Source organism: Myotis yumanensis, unplaced genomic scaffold (genome assembly GCF_028538775.1).
Source record: "Myotis yumanensis isolate MYYU_CA2020_CCGP unplaced genomic scaffold, mMyoYum1.0.hap1 SCAF_9, whole genome shotgun sequence".
In the NCBI taxonomy this organism is placed as follows: domain Eukaryota; kingdom Metazoa; phylum Chordata; class Mammalia; order Chiroptera; family Vespertilionidae; genus Myotis; species Myotis yumanensis.
The window spans coordinates 46,588,753-46,611,476 of NW_027223760.1; the positions used below are offsets into that span (position 1 = coordinate 46,588,753).

Sequence of the window (22,724 nt, forward strand, 5' to 3'; positions counted from 1 at the left end):
ACCACAATTAAATTATAATCTGGTTAACTGCTTTCTCTCTCTTCTTCCCTTCCTCCAAATAAAGTGACAAAGGAGACGTGGTCTATTATTTCAGTAATCACTGAAGGCCCATACTGCAGAGATATAATAGTAGATGCTCAACACAACTCTCTTAAATGAATGTGTATATGAACTAGCTTCATATTTCTAAAATATAGTTGGCTTTCTCACAAGCCCCTTCAGAGGTCAAAGCTTAAGTGCTTGTATATTACCAGGTGGATTATGTTACTTTAGGATCTATAAATGGAAGGAAAGGGGAATCAAGGTATCTTCAGAAGCCCTAAGTTGCTTACATTTCTTCAGCCTGAGGATCTGAGCAAGTTCTCTGAACCCAAGAAAGTGGAGGTAAAGTGTGCACCTCCTTCCAAAAGCATTGATGTTTTAAGTAGACATTATGTTTGTTACCTCAGAATTTTTACTCCTTGCCCCCAGAAGTATCTTTTCTAAATATGTGTGAAGCAGTCCTACAAAATGTACTTTCCTTTGGACAGCACATTTCCTAATAGAGGATTTATTTAAATTGCTTTGATTTGGCAAAAAGGAATTCTAAGAGTTTCTTTGTATGTGTGTTCTTTGTCTTTTAAATTCTCCCTATGGGGTAAAAAAATCTCTTTAACATTCCCTTTTATTGTAGAAGATTATATTCCCCTATTGTTGAGCCCAATTTTTCCAGTCAGAAGTAAATCTGTGAGACTTAGAAAGCAAGGTATATTTGCTGGAGCATTAGCTATACCATAAAAAAACACTAGAAACAAGCTTCAAAGACAATATTAGGATAATTGTTTTCTAAACTATATTATATAAGTGTGATGGGATATTATGCAGCATTAAGATTATGAAGACTGATGGGAACATGGAAAAGATAAAACAGCATCATTAAAAATAGTGTATACATTATTTCCTTTGTATGAATGTGCACTTTTAGATTAGGATTTACAAAGTTTGGATTGTAAATGTAAACTCATTTGGCAAACCTACATTGAACTTCTCTTTTATAGAGGAAATATAGAGGTGGAGACAGTCTTTGTTCTCAAGTTGCTCACGGTTTAGTGGGCGAGACAGACACTGGGTAATAAATACAGTTAGTGGATTAGGATTAGTAGGATTTGAGGTGAATTTTTTCATTTGTTAAAATGTTTAAATGCTGCTACATTATTTTTAAAGCTTTTACAAAGAAGTCTCTTAATATTGATATTAATGCAGCCTAGCATAATGCCTATAGAATAGTAGATGAATGAATGAATGAGCAAAATGAGTATGAGTTGTTAATGAGTGCTGCTTAAACAAAGCTTATCAGATATATTATGTTGAAGAACATGTTATACAGAACAAGAACCGAATAACTAGGTTCCCTAAGGGCCCTCACTTTAGTGTAGCCCTGGAACTGTAATTCTTATTTCTTTTGCTTAATGAATGAATGAGCAAAATGGCTATGAGTTGTTAATGGGTGCTGTTTCACTAGCATGTTGTAATTTAATAATAGTAATCCAGAATTCTCCTAATTGGAAGTCTCTTATTGCTGGCATCAGAAATCACTTAAAATGATTATTTCCAAAATTTATTTAGATACTTAGTTTTCTAAATGTCTTGTTTATTTATTGGACTTAAATACTGTATTTGATAACCTGGTTTTACAAACCACAACTTTTAAATATTTTCTTGGTGTTTGATACGCTTTTTACTGATCATTTTTCTTTCTGTATCTAGATCTGATAAATAATAATTTTAAGTGACTTGTCATGTGTACAGTATAATATATTTTATAAAATGTTTTATACCAACCAAAGTCTATAATGATAAGAGAATAAATTTTTATATATGTAGTTATTAAAATATTTCTGCAAAGACTTTTTGAATTGGGAAAATGCCCACAGATAATGCAAGGTTAATAAAAATGTTACCAAAAATATATATTTCCATTTTTATATGTGAAGAAATCTGGGGGAAAAATCCACCAAGATGTAAATGATTGTTATCTCTGGGTGGTGGGTTTTTGGCAATTTAAATTTTCTGTACACTTCTAGCATTTCCAAATTCTGTACAATATATTTCTTTTATGATCAGTAAAAAAATGTTTAAATATCATTTCTAAAAACACAAAGCTTATCAGATATATTGTGTTGAAGAACATGTTATACAGAACAAGAAAATGAGGCACAGAATAACAAGGTTTCCTAAGGCCCTCACTTTAGTGCAGTCCTGGAACTGTAATTCTTATTTCTTCTTCTGTTTTTTTTATATCCTCACTAGAGGCCCGATGCACAAAAATTCATGCAAGAGTAGACCTTCCTTCCCCCAGCTGCCACTACCGGCTTCCCGACCGCCCGCAGGCACCCGGCACTGGGTTGGCTTTTCTCAGGCCACCTGCAGGCACCCCCGGGCTGGCTTCCCTCTGGCCCAGCTTGGTCAGGAAGGATGTCCGGAATGAAGTCCAGAAGACGTCTGGTCTAATTAGCATATTACCCTTTTATTATTATAGTTACCCAAAGATATGTTTATTGAGAGGAAGATGGCGGGGTGGGGAGGAGAGACAGACATTGATTGGTTGCCTCCCATATGCTTCCTGACCAGGTATCTAATCCAAAACCTAGTTATGTGCCCTGACCAGGAGTCAAACCCACAAACTTTTTGGTGTTACAGGACAATGCTTCACCCAACTGAGCCACCTGGTGGCAGCTGTTAATCTTATTTCATTGTTGCTTGTATTATATAGTTGAGATTCTGTACTATTAGATATATATAGATATTTCTGGTTTTGTAGTTTTTACCGATTTTCCTTGCTGCCAGTTCTCATTGCTATGGACATGCTCATCCTGCCTTACTCCTCATCTGCTTCTGCCCCAACTTGCTGTTTTAGATTTGCTGTAACTAGAGAACCCAGTAACTGAGTTAGATAAAATGGTTTGTAGAAATCAAGGGCCAATGGAGCCTGGTGAATAGGCCGTTTATGACAGTTTAGTTTTTCTGTTACTTGTTGGCTTTTTTATTTGCTTTTAGGCCCTCAGTTATTTCCTCAGTGTTAATGTTGCAAGCCTCACCCAGGGAGATGTGAGACATTACTGCATTGTTAAGTAAATATTTTCAGAGCTGGGCTCACCCCATTTACAAGGTGCTGACAGGGGCAGCATGACACAGGCCATCCTTGTGTTGAACCAAACTATTCTAACTCCACTTTAAATGATTTCATTTTTTTTCCAAGTAAAATTATTTGCAATATTACATAAAGAAAGTATTGTAATATTAGCAAACAAAATTAGAGGATAGTGTGTATTTAGTATGAAATTATTACTCCTGTAAATTCACATTAGGTATAATTTTTAATATTTTGTTTATACTTTTTAATATTCTAATGTAGCAAAATTCTGTAAAACCAGAGTTGTGCACCATTCAGCATTTATATAATTGGCATTATTTGATGAATAATTTTTTAAACTGTGTTTTTATTGATTTCGGAGAGGAAGGGAGAGGGAGATAGAAATATCAATGATGAAGGAGAATCATTGATCAACTGCTTCCCACACACCCCCTACTGGGGATCGAGCCCACAACCCCGGGCATGTGCCCTTGACCAGAATTGAACCCAGGACCCTACAGTCCGCAGGCAAAAACTCTATCCAGTGATTCAAACCAGCTAGGGCTTGATGGATAATAATTAAAAATTTTGCCTATTACATTTAATAAGTAGTAACTATATGATATTTATTTGTTTAATGAGCATTTTCAGTTTGACAATGGTGCCAATTTTATGCAAAAAGAACAGTGGTCATTGCAAGCTGTATATTAGAATATCAGTGACATGACTTTTCAATAACTGATAGACAAAGTTACTTATGGTGTAAAATTGTTCTTTGCCTATCAGATACACTGCTCCACTACTACTACGAAAGTTGTTCACTACCTGTTTCTTTTAAACTTTCTTTTTTTTAACCCTCATCTGAGGTTTCCATTGATTTTTAGAGAGAGTGTGTGTGGAAGGGAGGAAAGAAAGGAAGGAGGGGTGGGAGGAAGGGAGGAAAGAAGAGAGAGAGAGAGAGAGAGAGAGAGAGAGAGAGAGAGAGAGAGAAACATTGTTGTGAGAAAGACACATCAATTGTTTGCCTCCTGCATGTGTCCCAACCAGGGCTGGGGATCGAACCTGCAACCCAGGTGTGTGCCCTTAACTGAGAATCAAATCTGTGACCCTTCTGTTGGAGGGCTTTTGCTCTAACCACTGAGCACACCAGCCAGGGCTAGCTTTTTTATTTTTGTACTAGAGGCCTGATGCAAGAAATTCGTGCAAGAGTAGGCCTTTCTTCCCTCCGGCTGCCGGCACACGTGACCCAGGCTTCCCTTGCAGAGGGAGGCCCTGCCCACCCACCACAGCCCGCCAGTTGGTGGCCTGGACCTCCCTCTTTGGGACGATCATGGAGCCCCCTGATTGATCACCATGCTGGCCAGTGGCCTGGACCTCCCTCTTCGGGGTGATCATGGGGTGATGGCTGGGCCCCCGACCAATCGCATCCCACCCACCTTGGCTGGCCTGGTGCCATTGAGTGTCATAGCATGGTCCCGGATGATCATCCCGATGGTCATTCCACTGTTCGGCCATTTGGTCAATTTGCATATTACCCTTTTATTAGGATGTGACATAGCTTACATAACTTTCATAGTGGATACAGCAGTTTGATACTTTCATCAACACTCATTACAACAATGGTATATTATCTGCGACTTAAAAACTAATTTGTGACTGTTAGGCTTTGTTGGGAAAAAAAAACCATGACTTTTAGATTATAAGTTTTAAGAGAGATAATATGAAAGAAAGAGTAAGCATAACAAGCTTCTTGAAGTGTATAATATCGAAGAAAGGTTTCTCAGGCAAATCCAAAGGTTGGCAAGAACAGGGATAGGGAAGTGATTGGGTAAAAGAGCCATAAAATTCAATGAAGAGAGACTTAGCAAGGAGGTCTATTATGTTCTATTCGTGAAACTCAAAATTGAATGAGTACATGGAAAAGAGGAAATGAAAAGATTGGCTATATCTAAGGGACTGGACTATAACAAAATTAGGGCAAAAAGTATTTTCAAACAAAAACACCTCTTATTTTTATACTAGAGGCCCAGCGCACAAAATTGTGGGTGGATAGGGTCCCTAGGCCTAGCCTGCAATCAGGGCCATCTTCCATCCGCTTGCCAGTCCCCAGTCCCATCCTGCCGCCGCCCACCCATTTCCTGTGGTTCCCTGTTCGCCATGATCACAGCCTGTAGTCCAGGGGGAGGGACCAAGAAGTCTGCCACCTGGTTGCCAGTCCCCAGTCCCGCTCCACCACCACACACCCCGGTTCCTCCATGGTTCCCCGTTGGCTATCCAGTGATCCGAGCCTGTGGCTGGGCGAAGGGACTAATGCACCTCATAGTGACTGGTCGATTGGTCATTCTGGTGGTTATGCCATTATGGTCGCTGGCCTTTTACTATATAGGATATAAAGTTTTTGTAATAAGAGCTAAACTATGAGTGCAGAATATTTATCTATTATAGACTACTGATTATTGAAATATAAGTGAATTTCTTCTAGTATGGAAGCTAGAAAAAGTTCTCATAATAAATTAAGTGATAAATTATAAAGAAAGCTAAATTTCTCAATAAGATTCTACTGAAATTGAAATTAGGCATCTTTCATTGGTCAGCATTTCTTTAAACAGTCAATCACCTGCTGGTTTTACCTTCCAAATATTTCTTGATTTATCCCCACTTCTGTTCCTACCTCATTGTCTCTCACTTGGAAAATGAAAAGGATGAGAGTGGAAGAAAGAAGAATATGAGTTTGATGATAGTAGCTGTCAGTTTTTGAGTACTTTCTAATGCTAGACATTGTATTAAGTGTTTTACATTTATTATCTCATTTAATCCATACAACTATTCTAAGAGCTATGGCTACTGTTGCTATTCCTATTTGTAGTTTCTATTCCTAGAAAAATACAATCTTCCAAATTCAATCAGGAAGAATCAAAAAACCTGAATAGGCCAATAACTACCAATCAGATTGAAGCAGTAACCAAAAAACTTCCAGCAAACAAAAACCATGGTTCAGATGGCTTCACAGGGGAGTTTTACCAAACATTCAAAGAAGAACTAAAACCTGTCCTCCTCAGACTTCCAAAAAATTTAAGAGGAAGGCACATTTCCAAGCTCTTCCTATGAAGCCAGCATTACCCTAATCCCAAAACCAGATAAAGACACTACAAAGAAAGAGAAATATAGGCCAATATCCCTGATGAACATAGATGCTAAAATCCTCAACAAAATTCTAGCAAATCTGATCCAGCATTACATTAGAAAGGTCATTAGCCATGATTAAGTGGGATTTATTCTGAGGATGCAATGCTGATACAATATCTGCAAATTAATAAACATTATACATCACATAAACAAATTGAGAGACAAAAATCACATAATCATATCAATTGATGCAGAAAAAGCATTAGACAAAATCCAACACCCTTTCTTGATAAAAACTCTCAGCAAAGTGGGAATAGAACCTACAGCCAACATCATACTCAATGGGCAAAAACTAAAACCATTTCTCCTGAGAACAGGAACAAGAAAATGAACAAGCGCTTTCACCACTCCTGTTCGACATAGTACTGGAAGTGCTAGCCATAGCAATCAGACAAGAAGAAATAAAAGGCATCCAAATTGGGAAAGAAGTAAAACTGTCATTATTTGCAGATGACATGATATTGTACATAGAAAATCCTAAATACTCCATCATAAAACTACTAGACTTAAATGAATTCCGCAATGTAGCAGGATACAAAATTAACACCCAGAAATCTATGGCTTTTTTATACACCAATAATGAACTCACAGAAAGAGAAACTTAAAAAACAAATCCCATTTACCATTGCAACAAAAAAATTAAGATACCTAGGAATAAACTTAACTAAGGAGGTAAAAGACCAGTACTTGGGAAACTACAGAATGTTGAAAAAAGAGATGAAGGAAGACATAAACAAATGGAAGAATATACTGTGTTCATGAATTGATAGAATCAACATCATTAAAATGTCCATACTACTCAGAGCAATCTATAGATTCAGTGCAATCCCCATTAAAATACCAACAGCATATTTCACAGACCGTAGAACAAACTCTCCAAAAATTCATCTGGAATAAAAAAAGACCCCCCAATAGCCACAGAAATACTGAGAAAGAAGAACAGAGTTGGAGGGATCACAATACCAGATATCAAGCTATGTTACAAAGCTACTGTTCTCAAAACGGCCTGGTACTGGCACAAGAACAGACACATTGACTAATGAAACAGAACAGAGAACCCAGAAATTGACCTAGGCCATTATGCTCAATTAATATTTGACAAAGGAGGCAAGAGCATACAATGGAGTCAAGACAGTCTCTTCAATACATGGTGTTGGGAAAGTTGGACAGATACATGCAAAAAAATGAAAGTAGATCACCAACTTATACCATACACAAAAATAAACTCAAAGTGGATAAAGGACTTAAATATAATATGAGAAACCATAAAATCCTAGAAGAATCCATAGGCAGCAAAATGTCAGACATATGTGGTAGCAATATCTTTACTAATACAGCTCCTAGGGCAATGGACACTAAGGAGAAAATAAACAAATGGAACTACATCAAAATAAAAAGCTTCTGCACAGCAAAAGAAACTATCAACAAAACAACCAGAGAGCCCACTGCATGGGAAAACATTTGCCAATGTTATCTCTGATAAGGGTTTAATCTCCAACATTTATAGGGAGCTCATACATCTTAACAAAAGGAAGATAAACAATCCAATCAAAAAATGGGCAAAGGAGCTAAATAGACACTTTTCGAAAGTGGACATACAAAAGGACAAGAGACATATGAAAACATGCTCAAAGTTACTAATCATCTGAGAGATGCAAATCAAAACAACAATGAGGTACCATCTCACACCTGTCAGAATGGCTATAATCAAATCAATAAATGACAAGTGCTGGAGAGGATGCGGAGAAAAAGGAACACTCGTACACTGCTGGTGGGAATGCAGACTGGTGCAGCCACTGTGGAAAACAGGATGGAATTTCCTCAAAAAATTAAAAGTGGAACTCCCATTTGACCCAGTAATCACACTTCTAGGAATATATTCCAAGAAATTGGAAACACAGCCGAAACCGGTTTGGCTCAGTGGATAGAGTGTTGGCCTGCGGACTGAAAGAAATTGGAAACACCAATCAGAAAGGATATATGCACCCCTATGTTCATAGCAGCACAATTCACTATACCTAAGATTTGGAAACAGCCTAAGTGCCCATCAGCAGATAAGTGGATTAAAAAACTGTGGTACATCTACACAATGGAATACAACATTGCTGTAAAAAAGAAAGAACTCTTACCATTTGCAACAGCATGGATGGACCTGGAGAGCATTAGGCTAAGTGAAATAAGCCAGTCAGAGAAAAATAAATATCACATGATCTCACCCATTTGTGGAATATAATTAACAACATAAGCTAATGAACAAAAATAGATCCAGAGACACAGAAGCATCGAACAGACTGTCAAACCTCAGAGAGAAGGCAGGGAAGGGTGAGGGGGGTGAAAGAGATCAACCAAAGGACTTGTATGCATGCATATAAGCATAACCAATTGACACAGACAGTAGGGGGGTGAGGGCATGTGCTGGGTGGTGGGAGTGGCTGGGGAGAGGTTAAGGAGGGGAAAAAGGAGACATGCAATCTATATTATAAAAGGCCCCTGGCCATAATGCCGTGACACCATCACGACCAAACGACCAGTCACCATGAGGTGCATTGAGCACCTCTCAGTCCCTCCCCCCCACGGCGCACCCCCCCACCACCGCCTGTGAGCAGCAGCTCTCGCAGCAGGTGAGGCGGGGTGAGAGCTACTAGTGCGGAGAGCTATGAGTGAGAATCATAGATTGGCTGCCTCCTGCATATCCCCTACTGGGGATCAAGTCCACAACCCAGGCATGTGCCCTTGACCGGAATGGAACCTGGGACCCTTCAGTCCGCAGGCTGACGCTCTATCCACTGAGCCAAACCAGTTAGGGCATCATCTTATTTTTTTTTAAAGAAGCTATGCAGATATTCTGAAGTTCTAAGGAATAATGCCTAAAATTATTGCTTAGTGGTGTCTCTTTTCTATAAAAAATAAATTATTGCCTTTTTTTTTTTTTCACTATATGCAGGCACTGTTCTAGACTTAGAGTGTTAATTAAAAACCCCTTCTCTCCTGGAGCTTACCTTGTAGGTATTTATTCTGAAATAATAATTTGACTCCATATAATTAGTAATATGAGCCTAAAACAATATTTTTATAATTTTATATACTTAGAAGTGTTATGTTATGAATACTACAATGTAATCTTTCCACTTTTTGTTTTATATCTTTTTTTATTTGGGATCATTTTGTAATAGACACTGCTTATTGAGTTGTTTTTTCAAGCAAATTATTTTAAATGTAGAATTCTAGTTTTTCGCTTTTATAATAAGTGAAAGTAGGGAGAGGAGAAAAGAAAGGGAACAATTGGAAAAAATTCTCAAAAAAAACTCTTACATCTGGGAAGAAATCTTAAAAGATCCTCGAATCTACCTCTTCACTGTACAGTTGAAGAAACAGTTCTGCTGTGGTTAAGTGGCTTGTCCATTGTCACTTAGCAACCTTATTAGGGTCTCTGTGGACACAACAGTTAATTACTTTATTAAATGAAATCCATATTCTTTTTGAAACATTAATTCAACAAATATTTATGTCTACTATGTGCCAGACAATGAACTATGTTAAAATATGTAAAATTAAGTTAATTCCTGAGACTGCAGAATCTGTTTTCTTCTTACACATGGGTTCCAAAACTTTTATTTAAGAAAAAAGTCTGCATTGAATGAGATTATAGGATATAAATAGGACAAGTGGCGCAGTAATGTAAAGTGCTGTGGTTTTTACCATATCTGATTTCCTTGGTCTATTTGGCACTGTTACTTTCCAACAGTTTGTATCTCTGATGTTGTTAGAAAATATGCTTCAGAGCACAAAATATTGCTTTTGTCTTCTTTGCTTGCAGTTGCCCTACTTCACTCTACATACAAATTGTCTTTGGGTCAACTGTTGTAATCTTTTGTTTTCATAGTTAGGCCCCTGGAGTTTTGCTGTAATCGTTTGTACAGCATTCTTGGGAATATTACAAAAGTTTAAAGGCAGCCCTGACAAGTACAAATAATCACCATAATTATAATTAATTAGGATAGTTTCAATTTTCTTTAGCAGAAACATAGAAAATAGCTCTACTTCTAGCAATTTTTGAAAACTGGAGAGACTAGATAATATTTTTAAAATATATTTTAATATTCTCTTTGGCAGGGGGGGTATGTGTGTTTTCCCCCTATCTTGTCAAAAAAGTATTGGTTTGGTGATTTCATTTGTTTGTGTCTTTAACTTTAGTGTTCTAGGATATGAAGTATAATGACAAATGAAGGAAAGAGAGCTCAGAATGCATGGCATACATATTGATATCATGGAAGAATCCTGAATTTGGAGTCAGATATTATTCTATTCTATTTTGCCTGTTACTTATTATAATCTTGGACAAATCTTTGTCTTCAATTCTCAGCTTCCACATTCTTTCTCAATACTTACTGACCTCTCCCCATATCCTCTTCCAATTAAGTCTGTTGTATGTTTTCTTTATACCTTATACTCTTTCTTTGAAGCACATTTATCTCTTGAAATGATATATTTCTGTATTTATCTATATTTGTTTAATTTGTTCTTTCTAACTTTATTACAGTTCAAAGGAATAGGTTTTGTATCTGATTCATCACTACCTGCTCTGCCTTTAGCACTGGGCTGAATACATGATAGGTAGTAAATATTTGCTAAATAAATGAACTGCTATTAATACCTGCCATTTGCCAAGTAATTTCCTTCACAGATATAAAACTCTACAACCATACCTCTTACAGAAAGCCATCTTTGAGAAAATTAGTACAAGAGGCTTCCATACCACCTTCTTAGAAATATATAGAGGACTGTTTGGTTTATAAAATTGTACACTAATTTTTATCTTACTTGTTTCTCACAATTCAGTGAATAGGCTGACCTAGACTAAAACATCCTACTGTTAGGGCCATATGTTTTAATTCATGTCTAGCAGAGTGCGTGGCACATAGTAAACACTCAAGAAACACAACAACCCTGACTGGGTTGCTCAGTAGGTTGGAGTGTCATCCTGTATACCAAAAGGTTATGGCTTCAATTCCTCGTCGGGGCACATACCTAGGTTTTGGATTCCATCCCCTGTCAGAGCAAGTACGGGAGGCAACTGATATATGTTTCTCTCTCACATTGATATTTCTCTCTCTCTGCCTCTTCCTCTTCCTCTTCTTCTTCCTCTCTCTCTGAAATCAATAAACATCTCCTCTAGTGAGGATTTTTTTTAAAAAGAAATTTTTTTGATGTGATCCTATCTAATAAAAGGGTAATATGCAAATTAACCGTCAGTCCGTCACAAAGATGGCGGTGCCCATAGCAACAAGATGGCGACACCCAGTCCTCTCAGCCCCACCGGAGTCCCCCAGTCCCGGTGGGGGGGTGGCCGCAGAGAACAGGCAGCGTGAGTGGCCTGGCAGAATGCTTGCTTCGTGGCCGCGGCGACGAGGCAAGCGTTCCACCCCGGCAGTGGAGGGCCTCTGGGCAGCGGGCACGGAGCGGCGGCGGGGGAACATTTGCGTCGTCGCCCCGGCGACAAGGCAAGCGTTCCATGCCCGGCCGCGGATGGGCCTCTGGGCCACAGAGAGCCTCTGGGCAGCAGGGGCAGAACGGCCAGGCCCCGCAGAGAGCTACTGGCACACGGATTCATGCACAGGGCTACTAGTATTATTATAAAAACTTGGCATGTTTTATACAGTATTTTAAAGAAGTACTGTATATGAGAATGATCATTTATAAAGTTATAAATACTGAGTTTAAGGAATACATTTTCACTCATTTATATTTAGTTGTTTATTCACATTCTAGTCAGGATATTTGCTTGAGATCTGAATCAGTTTTGAAATATAAGTGTATGTGGACATAATATCTTTCTAGTAAATCTTGCTACTATTTTTCTTCCAACATATGTTAATATTTTTATCATTGGCTTTCAAATGACAAACACAGATGGCTATAGTATGAATTTTTGGCCTGTTTTAGACTAAATGTTCGTCCAGTAATTTAAAGTGTATCATTTCAGTATAAAATGATTAGCTGATTGAGTAGTTTCTGATATTTCCTTTGTGTTAGCTTGCCATCCTTTAGATTTATAATAAAAATAGTTTAGATAGCTGTAAGAAATCAATGATATGATGTTGTTCCCTCTCTATCTCTCTTTTTTTTGTATTAAAAATTTAAAAATTTCATTATTAGTTTTAGTTTATTTTAGTTTGAGCATTTAATCATGGAGAAGGCATTATCATCAAGTGGTGTCAGTTTTAGTATGTCCCTAAACATCTTTGTGTCTCAGTTTTTTTTTTCTTTTAATCTTTATTGTTGAAAATATTACATAGGTCCTCCTTTCCCCCCCTTTAACCTCTCTTTTATAAAACAGAATTCTTGGTAAAAAGCTATTTTGATCATTATTTTTGAGAATTTAATTTTGTCTTGTTTTGGTGGGGAGGAGTGGTTGGGGCCTATTGGAAGAGAGAGATTATGGTGAGAGGGGTTATTTTGTGTTTTAATTCATGTAATTATTTTTAATTCTGAGGCCATGGAACTTTTTTATATAATAAAATTCGATATGCCTACTATGTCATCTTAATTATTAGTACTTAAAATGATTACTTAACGGTAAAAGATAAATTATTCATTTTTCACTCAACATGTATTTATGAAATACTGTTCTAGCCTTTGAAAATATAGCAGTGAGCAAAAGTTCTTATCCTCATGGATTTTGCCTTATGGTTAATTTTTCTGAAAAAATATTATGACTTCATATAATCAGTGGCAAGTCTAAAACAATGTCTTGGTAATTTTATGCCCTTAGACATAATTCATTCTGAACACTATAATAGAACCATTATACTTTTTATTCCGTATCTATAATTAACTTTTTCACTTGGGTTCATTTCATAATGGATACTATTGTTTCAGACAGGGTATATTTTAAAATATTTTTTATTGATTTCTAGGAAGAAAGAAAGGGAGAGGGAAGGAGAGACACATTGATGTGAGAGAGAAACATCCATCTGCTGCTTCTTGCATGCCCCCTACTGGGGATTGAGCCTGCAACCCGGGCATGTACTTTCACCAGGAATCAAACTGGCAACCTTTCCATGCAAGGGACAACGCCCAATGAACTGAGCCACACCGGCCAGGGCCAGATATTTTTTTAAATTAAACTTTTTATAATGCAGTTTTAGTTTTCTTCTTTGTTATATGTTTGTACATATAAGTAAATATTAAATATAAATTACATATACACTAGTGGCCAGTGCACAAATTCATGCACATTGAAAGGAAATCAATTAGAAGAAATATTTTAATAGAGAAATTCACCCTTTCTCTATAATAGAAGTGTCAACCAAATTCACGATCGACAATAATAGATGGAAACACACGCAAACGCGTGTGCGATTGGCGCCAGCAAGAGCTTTATGTGTGTCGTGCATACGTGAGTCAACTTAGCCTTTTATAGATATGGATATATGTAACTTAACAGAGTTGAAATTTTAAACAGAATCTTCATCTTTGTCCTGCTATCATCTGCTATCTGAATATATTTTCTAACACAGATAACTTGGGCTTTCAAGAGGCTTTTGAAATTGAGCATAAATATTAAGAATGTCATTATTACCCGGCCAATGTGGCCCAGTGGTTGAGCATTGGCCTATGAACCAGGAGGTCACAGTTTGATTCCCAGTCAGGGCACATGCCCGGTCCGAGACTAGATCCCCAGTGTGGGGCAGCTGATCAGTGATTCTCTCTCATCGTTGATGTTTCTATTCCCTTACTTTCCTCTCAGAAATCAATTAAAATATATATTTTTAGAAAGAATTTCATTAATATTTTTCTTGATTTTGCATTCTGTCTGAGAGATCTTTTAAAAAATGATGTGCCTGGATTTTGGGTTCTATTTATAGATAATACATAATGGTGTTTCAGTTGGTTTATTTTTAAGAATGAATCTGCTATCCTCAAAGTAGTAAATGCATTCCTGCAGCTTAATAATGTACAAATAGAGGCAACTGGTGTTGCATCTGTTCCTTAAGCAGACATGAAGTAGAATAACTGGCTAGTTGCTAAATAGCTGGGGTGGGGGGGGGCGTTAAATGTGATATATTTTTATATTCTACGAGGTCAGTTTTTAGATAGTTCTGAGTTATGAATTAGACTTTCTTATTAATGTTATATACTTTTCTTCATCTACAGCAGAGAAAATAAGGATACAATATGCTGTGTGTTATTCTATAGGTTCTTGTATTGGTCACATATTTTGATAGTTAATGATATCAACATCATTATTAAGATTGCTTTAATACCTTATGAGAAATTTAATGGTCATCTTTGTAATTAGTCTAATTAATAGTTATGTTATTAATTTACTGGTAGTATATTTCTTCTTTTTAAGGCACCAGGGGCTTACACTTGTTCTTATGTTTTTGTTTCTCTTCTCTAGAATGATCAAGAGCTCAAATTCAGTTTAGGAATCAGTGGTTAGTAGTTGCTTCATTAAATTTAGAAAATTTATTACATAAAAAAGGAATTTTCGAATGAATATAAGGAAAAGTACCTGCAATCTCAAGTCCAGATATATACCAGAGTTAGTATGGTTATATTTTTTCAGAATTTGCCTATGCCTATGTATGTTATTAAAATTCAAGCTAGTTAGAATGAATTGATGAAAGCTGTAAGCCTGAAGCCTGCTTGTCTTTGTTAAAAAAGATGCACATAATTTTCCTTTTATTAAGGAAAAGAATACATTGCAATATTATTTTATAACTACTACTGTGTCATAAACATCTTTATTATGAATAATGAGTTATATTAATATTATTTTAATTGAGTTAATTCAGTGTTACATACAATAGTTGCATAATTCTGATTTTAGGTGGTGACAGATATTGTAGATGATATCCTAATCCAGTATTAAATGACACGGGATAGAATTAGAAGAAAGTTACCACCTTTCTAGATTTAAGTTCATCTGCTAATGGCAAACCAAAAGTCTATTTGATGCTCATATATCCTTCATACCCTTCTCACACTTGCCTGTTTCTTTTATAAACTTCAGCAGTAATATTTAACTAAAATTTTTAATAGTGTCGCTTTATTTTTCATTATTTTTATTTCTGTTTACTATTTTGTTAAATCACAAGTGATACTGGCTATGAATTTATATCAGGGGTAGAAAATCTCCTTATAAAATAAATTTAAATAAGAAAAGCATATAAGTTAAAACATATTAAGTAAATGATAAGTATAAGTGGCACTAGGACATGGCATAAATTCTGATGATTAAGTGGTGAGAAGTACTTTTTTAAAAATATATATATTTTATTGATTTTTTACAGAGAGGAAGGGAGAGGGAGAGGGATAGAGAGTTAGAAACATCGATGAGAGAGAAACATCGATTCAGCTGCCTCTTGCACGCCCCCCACTGGGGATGCGCCTGCAACCCAGGTACATGCCCTTGACCGGAATCAAACCTGGGACCCTTCAGTCCGCAGGCCGATGTTCTATCCACTGAGCCAAACCAGCTAGGGCGAGAAGTACTTTTGTTTGATATTAAAATTATTTCTAATTTCCCCCCATTATAAACAAGGCTGCAGTGATCATTTGTATAGCTAAATCTTTTTGCATGGACTAATTACAGTAGTATAAATTAGTAGAAGTCCCAGAAATTCCACAAAGCAAATTTATCTAGAGCTCTTATATTTTCATATAATCTCACATCCAGAGTTTACACTCTCACCAAGTGTTGAATGAGAGTGCCTGTTTCCCTTATTCTGCCCAACTCTGGGCTAATATATATATTTTTAGACCTGTAATTTTTAGTTCTGAATATTTAAAAAGCATTCATTTAGAAATACTAATTTCCTTGCAATCCAGTAGTTATTAATATACTAGAGGCCCGGTGCACAAAAATTTGTGCACTCGGTCAGGGGGGGAGGGAGGGGGGGTTCCTCAGCCGGGCCTGTGCCCTCTCGCAGTCTGGGACCCCTCAGGAGATAACGACCTGCTGGCTTAGGCCTGCTCCTGGGTGGCAGAGGGCAGGCCCAATCCCTAGGTGCAGCCCCTGGTCATGCACAGAGCAGGGCGGATTGGGAGGTTGTGATGCCACCCTCAGTCATGCTCAGGGTGGGGCCGATTGGGGGGTTGGGGCACCGCCCCCTGTCACACTCAAGGCAGGGTCAATGGGGAGGTTGCGGCGCCACCCCCTGTCACGCACAGAGCAGGGCCAACCAGGGGATTGGGCGCTGCCCCCTGTCATGCACAGAGCAGGGCCGATCAGGGGGTTGAGGAGCTCCCCCCTGTCACACACAGAGCAGGGCCGATCAGGGGGTTGGGGCGCCGCCCTCTATCACCCACAGAGCAGGGCCCATGGGGAGGTTATGGCTCTACCCTGTCACACACAGAGCAGGGCCTGTGTGTGTGTGTGTGGGGGGGGGGGGGGTTGGGGCACTGCACCCTGTCACACACAGAGCAGGGCCAATCGGGGGATTGGGACGCTGTACCCTGTCATACACAGAGCCACAGGGCAATCAGGGGGTTTGGGCGCTGCCCCCTGTCACGCTGTTCCGGTGCCAGGAGGCCTCGCGGCTCCGCTGATCCTGGTGCTGGGAGGCATATTACCCTTTTACTATATAGGATAGAGGCCTGGGGGCCGGCTGATTTGCCCTGAACGGTGTCCTGGATCAGGGTGGGGGTCCCCACTGGGGTGCCTGGCCAGTCTAGGTGAGGGGCTGAGGGCTGCTTTCAGGCTGGTGGTTGTTGACGGAAGCTCCCAACTGCTCCTTTTTTTTCTCTTTTTTTTATTTTATTCTGGGCCAGCTTTAACTCTGGCTCTAGCTCTGAGGCTTCCGCTGGTTTGTTTGCGTTCTATAATCGAAACAATGTATAACTTCAGCTCTGAGATCCCGCGGCTATATTTGTTACAAAGTTTCAAACTGCCAGCTCAGAGGCCGGCAAGTCAGGCGGGGAATGTTGGAGTCCGCAGTCACGGGAGCAAGCCTCGTGTTCGCTTCCAGCTGCCTGGCTGCCGGCCGCCATCTTGGCTGACAGTTAATTTGCATATACTCACTGATTAGCCAATGAAAAGGGTAGCGGTCGTACGCTAATTACCATGTTTCTCTTTTATTAGTGTAGATTAAAGACCAACAATTGTCCTTTATTTTATCATTTTAGTGAAGATTTAAAGAAAGTGACCCCGAAGCTGTTTTTCTCTTAGTGGTGTTAAAGAAAAATTATCTTTAAGAGTAATGACAATCTCTTTTTCTTTTCTTTCTTTTTTTTTTTTTTTTTTTGTAGCTTGCCCAGTTTCGACAAAGGAAAGCTCAATGTGATGGGCAGAATCCTTCTAAGAAGAAAAAAAAGAAAAATGCTTCAAGCAGTAAACTTGATGTATCAACATACCATGCTTTGAATATTGAGCAATCACAGAGTGATGAGATGTACGTGAATAGTTCTCAGGGAGTAGGATCAGTCGTGACTCCTGAATCCACAGTAATGAAAACACTACACAGTGGAGAAATAATCAAACATAACCAGGTCTTCTCTGTTGAAGTAAGTATTCATCCAGATTTTTAAACATTAAAATTGTAAGTGGAAAGTTATTATAATGACAACACTCATTAGCACCCTATGCAGTTTTTATGAGCGTTATTCAATAAACATTTATTAAGCAACTGTTATATACCAAGGATTGAGCACCAAGGTTACCAAGGTAAATATGACAGTTTTGTCCATTAGGAAAGTCAATCTAGTGGGGAGGGCAGATGTAAAATAGGCCATGTACCCTGATTAGAGTTTTGCTAGCAACAGTGTACATGGTACCCTAGAGTATCATGATTTGGTTATTTTGCTAGAGGCAAAGAAGGAGGGGATGCCATCTCTGTGCCAAAGAGACTGTGTTCAAAAAGACACGAAACATTGTGATATGATTTGGAAACCATAAGTAGTTTAGTTTTAAATGGATCACAGTGATGGGGATGGGATGGTGGTAATGATGAAAGGCAGGAGATTGCACCTACCCCATCGAAAGTGCTCAATGAATACTAATTTTCTCCCTCCCCTTAGTGATGTAATTTTCCAAAATAAAGAAATGAGGGAGAAGTTGAGAGTGGTTTAGGATAGTGGATGGGATGGTGGAATTACCAGCTGAGACCAGGAGTAGAGAATTATGGAATGCTTAGGAGGAACAGTGTTAGAAAAGGTGGAATTACCAGCTGAGACCAGGAGTAGAGAATTATGGAATGCTTAGGAGGAACAGTGTTAGAAAAGGTAGATTATTACAGTTTGGATTGGGCTTTGGCATATTTATGTGGAAACAAAGATCCAGTGGTTCTCAACCTTCTGGCTCTTTAAATACAGTGCCTCATGTTCTGACCCAACCATAAAATCATTTTCGTTGCTACTTCATAACTGTAATGTTGCTACTGTTATGATTCGTAATGTAAATATCTGATATGCAGGATGATCTTAGGCGACCCCTGTGAAAGGGTTGTTCGACCACCAAAGGGGTCGCGACCCACAGGTTGAGAACCGCTGATTTAGACGTATAGGGATTTGAACTTTATTAATGAGGTCAGGAATGTCAGATTTATTATTTATCATAAGAATGTATCTTTTTTCGTCTTTCCTGCTTGGAGTTTGTTGAGCATCTTGGATGTGTAGGTCAATGTTTTTCATTAATTTGGGAAGTTGTCATCCATTATATCCTCAGATATTCTTTTTGCCCCTTTCCTCTCCTTCTGCGTTTTCCATTATGCATATGTTAGTATGTGTTATATTGTTGCACAGATCTCTGATGCTCTGTTCATTTTTCTTATTTATTTTTTCTTTCTTTACTTCAAACTGGATAATTTTAGTTGAACTATTTTGCAATTTGCTGATTCTTTATTCTTCATCCTTAGATCTGCTGTTAAGCCCCTTTGTTGAATTTTTCATTTCACTTATTTTTAACACCAGAATTTCTTTTTAGAATGCTCTCTCTTTCTTGATATTCTGTATTTGGCAAAACATTTTAATACTTTAGTTTCTTAGACACTTTCTTCACTTATTTGACTATACTTGAAATAGCTAGTTTAAAGTCTTTGTTTATTAATCCAGTATCTGTGTTTCCTCAGAGACATTTTCTTTTCTTTCTTTTTAATGTATTTTATTGATATTTTACAGAGAGGAAGGGAAAGGGCTAGAGAGCTAGAAACATCGATGAGAGAGAAACATCGATCAGCCGCCTCCTGCACACCCCCCACTGGGGATGTGCCCACAACCAAGGCACATGCCCTTGACCAGAATCGAACCCGGGACCCTTGAGTCCACAGGCCAACGCTCTATCCACTGAGCCAAACCAATCAGGGCTCTTTTCTTTTTTTAAAATATATTTTTATTGATTTCAGAGAGGAAGGGTGATGAAGAAAGAGATAGAAACATCAATGATGAGAGAGAATCATTGATCAGCTGCTTCCTCCATGCTCCCTACTGGGGATTGAACCCATAACCCGGGCATGTGCCCTTGACCGGAATCGAACCTGGGACCTTTCAGTCTGCAGACCAACGTTCTGCCAACTGAGCAAACCGGCCAGGGGCAGAGACACTTTCTATTGACTATTTTTCTTGTGTATGGGCCACACTTTCTTTTTTATTTGTATATCTTAAAATTTTATGTTGAAATTTGGACCTTTTAAATAATATAATAGGGCAGTTCTGGTGTTTGATTTGGTTTGAAGAAGTTTTCATTATGTTTTTCTGCATTTGGGTTCTTCACTAGTTTTAGAATTTCTGAATGCAAAGAGTGTCTTCTTATCTTCAGTACGACTGTTTTTAGTATACAATATGCATACGCAAGTGAACCATAGAGGGCTTCTGTCATGAAAATATTTTACATTTAAAAGAGGGTCACATGAGTTAGGAATCACTGCTACAGAATTTTAGAATATGGGTAAGGCTTTTTCCTGTTCCTGGCATCAGTTACTATATCATAGAGGCGGTAGACTTAAACTTGGTCTTGAATGATGAATAAAATATCCATAAGTAGATCAGAAAGGAGACAGTGATGGTTCATATTTGTTGAATGAAGAGGTGAAATATCTGGGCCTTTTTTTCTCACTTGTAAAACGAGTTTCTTACAGGAGAGGGAGAAGAGTGAAAATTTAGGTTTTCTCCTTGACTCTTCCTTCTTAGGACAGTACTTCTTAGCTGAGGGCAGCTTGGAAAAATCACTGGCTTCATACCCAAATCCCAGGGATGTAAAGATGAAAGAATGTCTTTAACAGTGCTTTATAAGCTGCAAAGGTGTTAACAACAAAAGTTATTTTTCTTCAAGTTGTTATTACTTTTCTAGCATCAAGATTTAATGATTTGTCCTTTTGAAGAAATTGGACTTTTTTACTAACATATTAGGACCTTTAAATTTATTTTTTATTTTTAAAAAAAATATTTCTATTGATTCCAGAGATGAAGGGAGAGAGGGAGGGATTAAAAAAATATTTCTATTGATTCCAGAGATGAAGGGAGAGAGGGAGGGAGGGAGAGGGGAGAGAGAGAGAGAGAGAGAGAGAGAGAGAGAGAGAAAGAAATATCAATGATAGAGAATCATTGATCAGCTGCCTCCTCCATGCCTCCACTGGGGATCCAGCCACAACCGGAAATTGAACTGGGATCTCCTGGTTCAGATGTCAATGCTCAATCAGTGAGCCATGCCGGCCAGGCTATTTAGAATTTTTTAATCCTTGTCCAAGGATACTCTTTCCATTGATTTTTTTTTTTTTCTTTAGAGAGAGAGTAGAAGGGAGGGAGGGGGAGGGGGAGAGAAAGAGAGACAGAGAGGGAGAAATATTCATTGGTTGCCTCCCACATTCACCTCGATAGAGGCCAGGAATCGAATCTGCAACCCAAGTATGTTCCCTAGACTGGTAATTGAACCCACAATCCTTCATTGTATCAACACATTAACCACTGAGAAACATGGGCAGGACTTTTTTATTTAAAAGAGACACAAGAATTAGTGGGATGATATCTTAATTGGTGCTTTCGTCTTACAAATGATTCTTAGTGATACAAGGCCTGGTGTGAGAGTACCTCTTGATACTTTTATATAAAGAAAAGTGCCTAGTGCTAAATTTTAGATGTGTTATTTAGCCATTGTTAATCAGAGTGAAAATTTTAAAGATCTGAATAATTTTTACAGTTTTTTAGTGATATTTTTATGTGCACCAATAGTAATAGGTTAATAAAATACAGCATTTAGATGGTAAAGGGCCTTAATATAATCAGTTTTCACTTTTGTTTTAGCCAGAAAGTGAAATTTCAACCACAGCCGAAGATTATAGTTCAGAGGTAAGAATAAATAATATTATGATTGATCATTTGTATTATTCTTGAAACTGTTATTGACTATTAGTACTTTACTTCTTATAGCTCACATGGTTCTGTATTTTTATAAATTTAACAAAATATAGCATAACGTGATGACCTAGAAAACCTGAAGATTATGCTTTTCTGATAATTTTTTTTTTCCAGATTTTAACTAAGGTCTTAAATTGTATGAAAGCTTGGTCCTTAATTAGATAAAATCCTTTATTTTCTGTTTCTAGGAGTGTTTGATTCTGGTTTTCTAGGATAAGTGATTATTATAAGGTATCCATATTTAACACAGTAATGATCAAAGCTGATATAGGCATTGGCCATCTTAGGAAATACCTTCTTTATGTATTAGTAATGAATATATGTCAGTTTATTAACTTTTTCTTAATTTTTTAGATATGATTGTTGTTTCTTTGGTCCATATTGTGAGGACATGGAAAAATTTTATTCCTTACTCTGAATGGTTCAGTAACTCAGTATATTCCATAAATTTTTATTTTTTGTAGATTTCTAATGTTAAAATATAACTTCCCTGTTCTTAAATGAATGTATTACTGTTTTGGATTGCCAATTTAATGTGTTTAAAAGCTGGGAATATACTTATTAGTAACCTGGTCAGGAAGATAATTGACCAGGGTTAAATAAATAAATTGATGCCCTATTTAGGCATTACTTTTCAATAACACCCCCTCTACCCTTGTCCCCCATAAAATTACTTTTTAAGGCAACACATATACAGAGGTGGGCAAAGTAGGTTAATAATAATAATAATAATAATAATAATAAATACAATCCTTAATAAATAGTACAAGAATAAATCTGCTTTGTGTACTAACAACTGCAAACCTACTTTTGTCAACCCCTGTATTATAACCACTACAAATGCCATATTTGCAGTTTATTAATCTTGGCTGCTCTGGTTTGCACTTGAGTTTTCTAAATTTTCGAAATTTCATGGTTTTATCATAGACCACATATCTTGTATCTTGTCTAAATATCACTGCCATTTTTCTGGTATGTAGCAATTAAAGTGATATAAAGAGTAGGGGCTTTAGCCCTGACCGGTTTGGCTCTGTGGATAGAGCTTCGGCCTGCGGACTGAAGGGTCCCAGGT

At 37.6% G+C, this 22,724-nt stretch overlaps 1 protein-coding gene across 5 annotated transcripts in view; it reads left to right on the forward strand.

The window, feature by feature from the left end:
* Positions 1-22,724, forward strand: part of AKAP9 (A-kinase anchoring protein 9) — a 123,591-nt gene that overhangs the window by 1,369 nt on the left and 99,498 nt on the right. For all 5 annotated transcript variants that reach the window (XM_070424222.1, XM_070424223.1, XM_070424225.1 and 2 more), the window contains exons 2-3: positions 17,555-17,809; positions 21,539-21,583. In XM_070424222.1, coding sequence (XP_070280323.1) covers positions 17,555-17,809; positions 21,539-21,583 — 300 coding nt within the window. The remainder of the gene's footprint in view (positions 1-17,554; positions 17,810-21,538; positions 21,584-22,724) is intronic.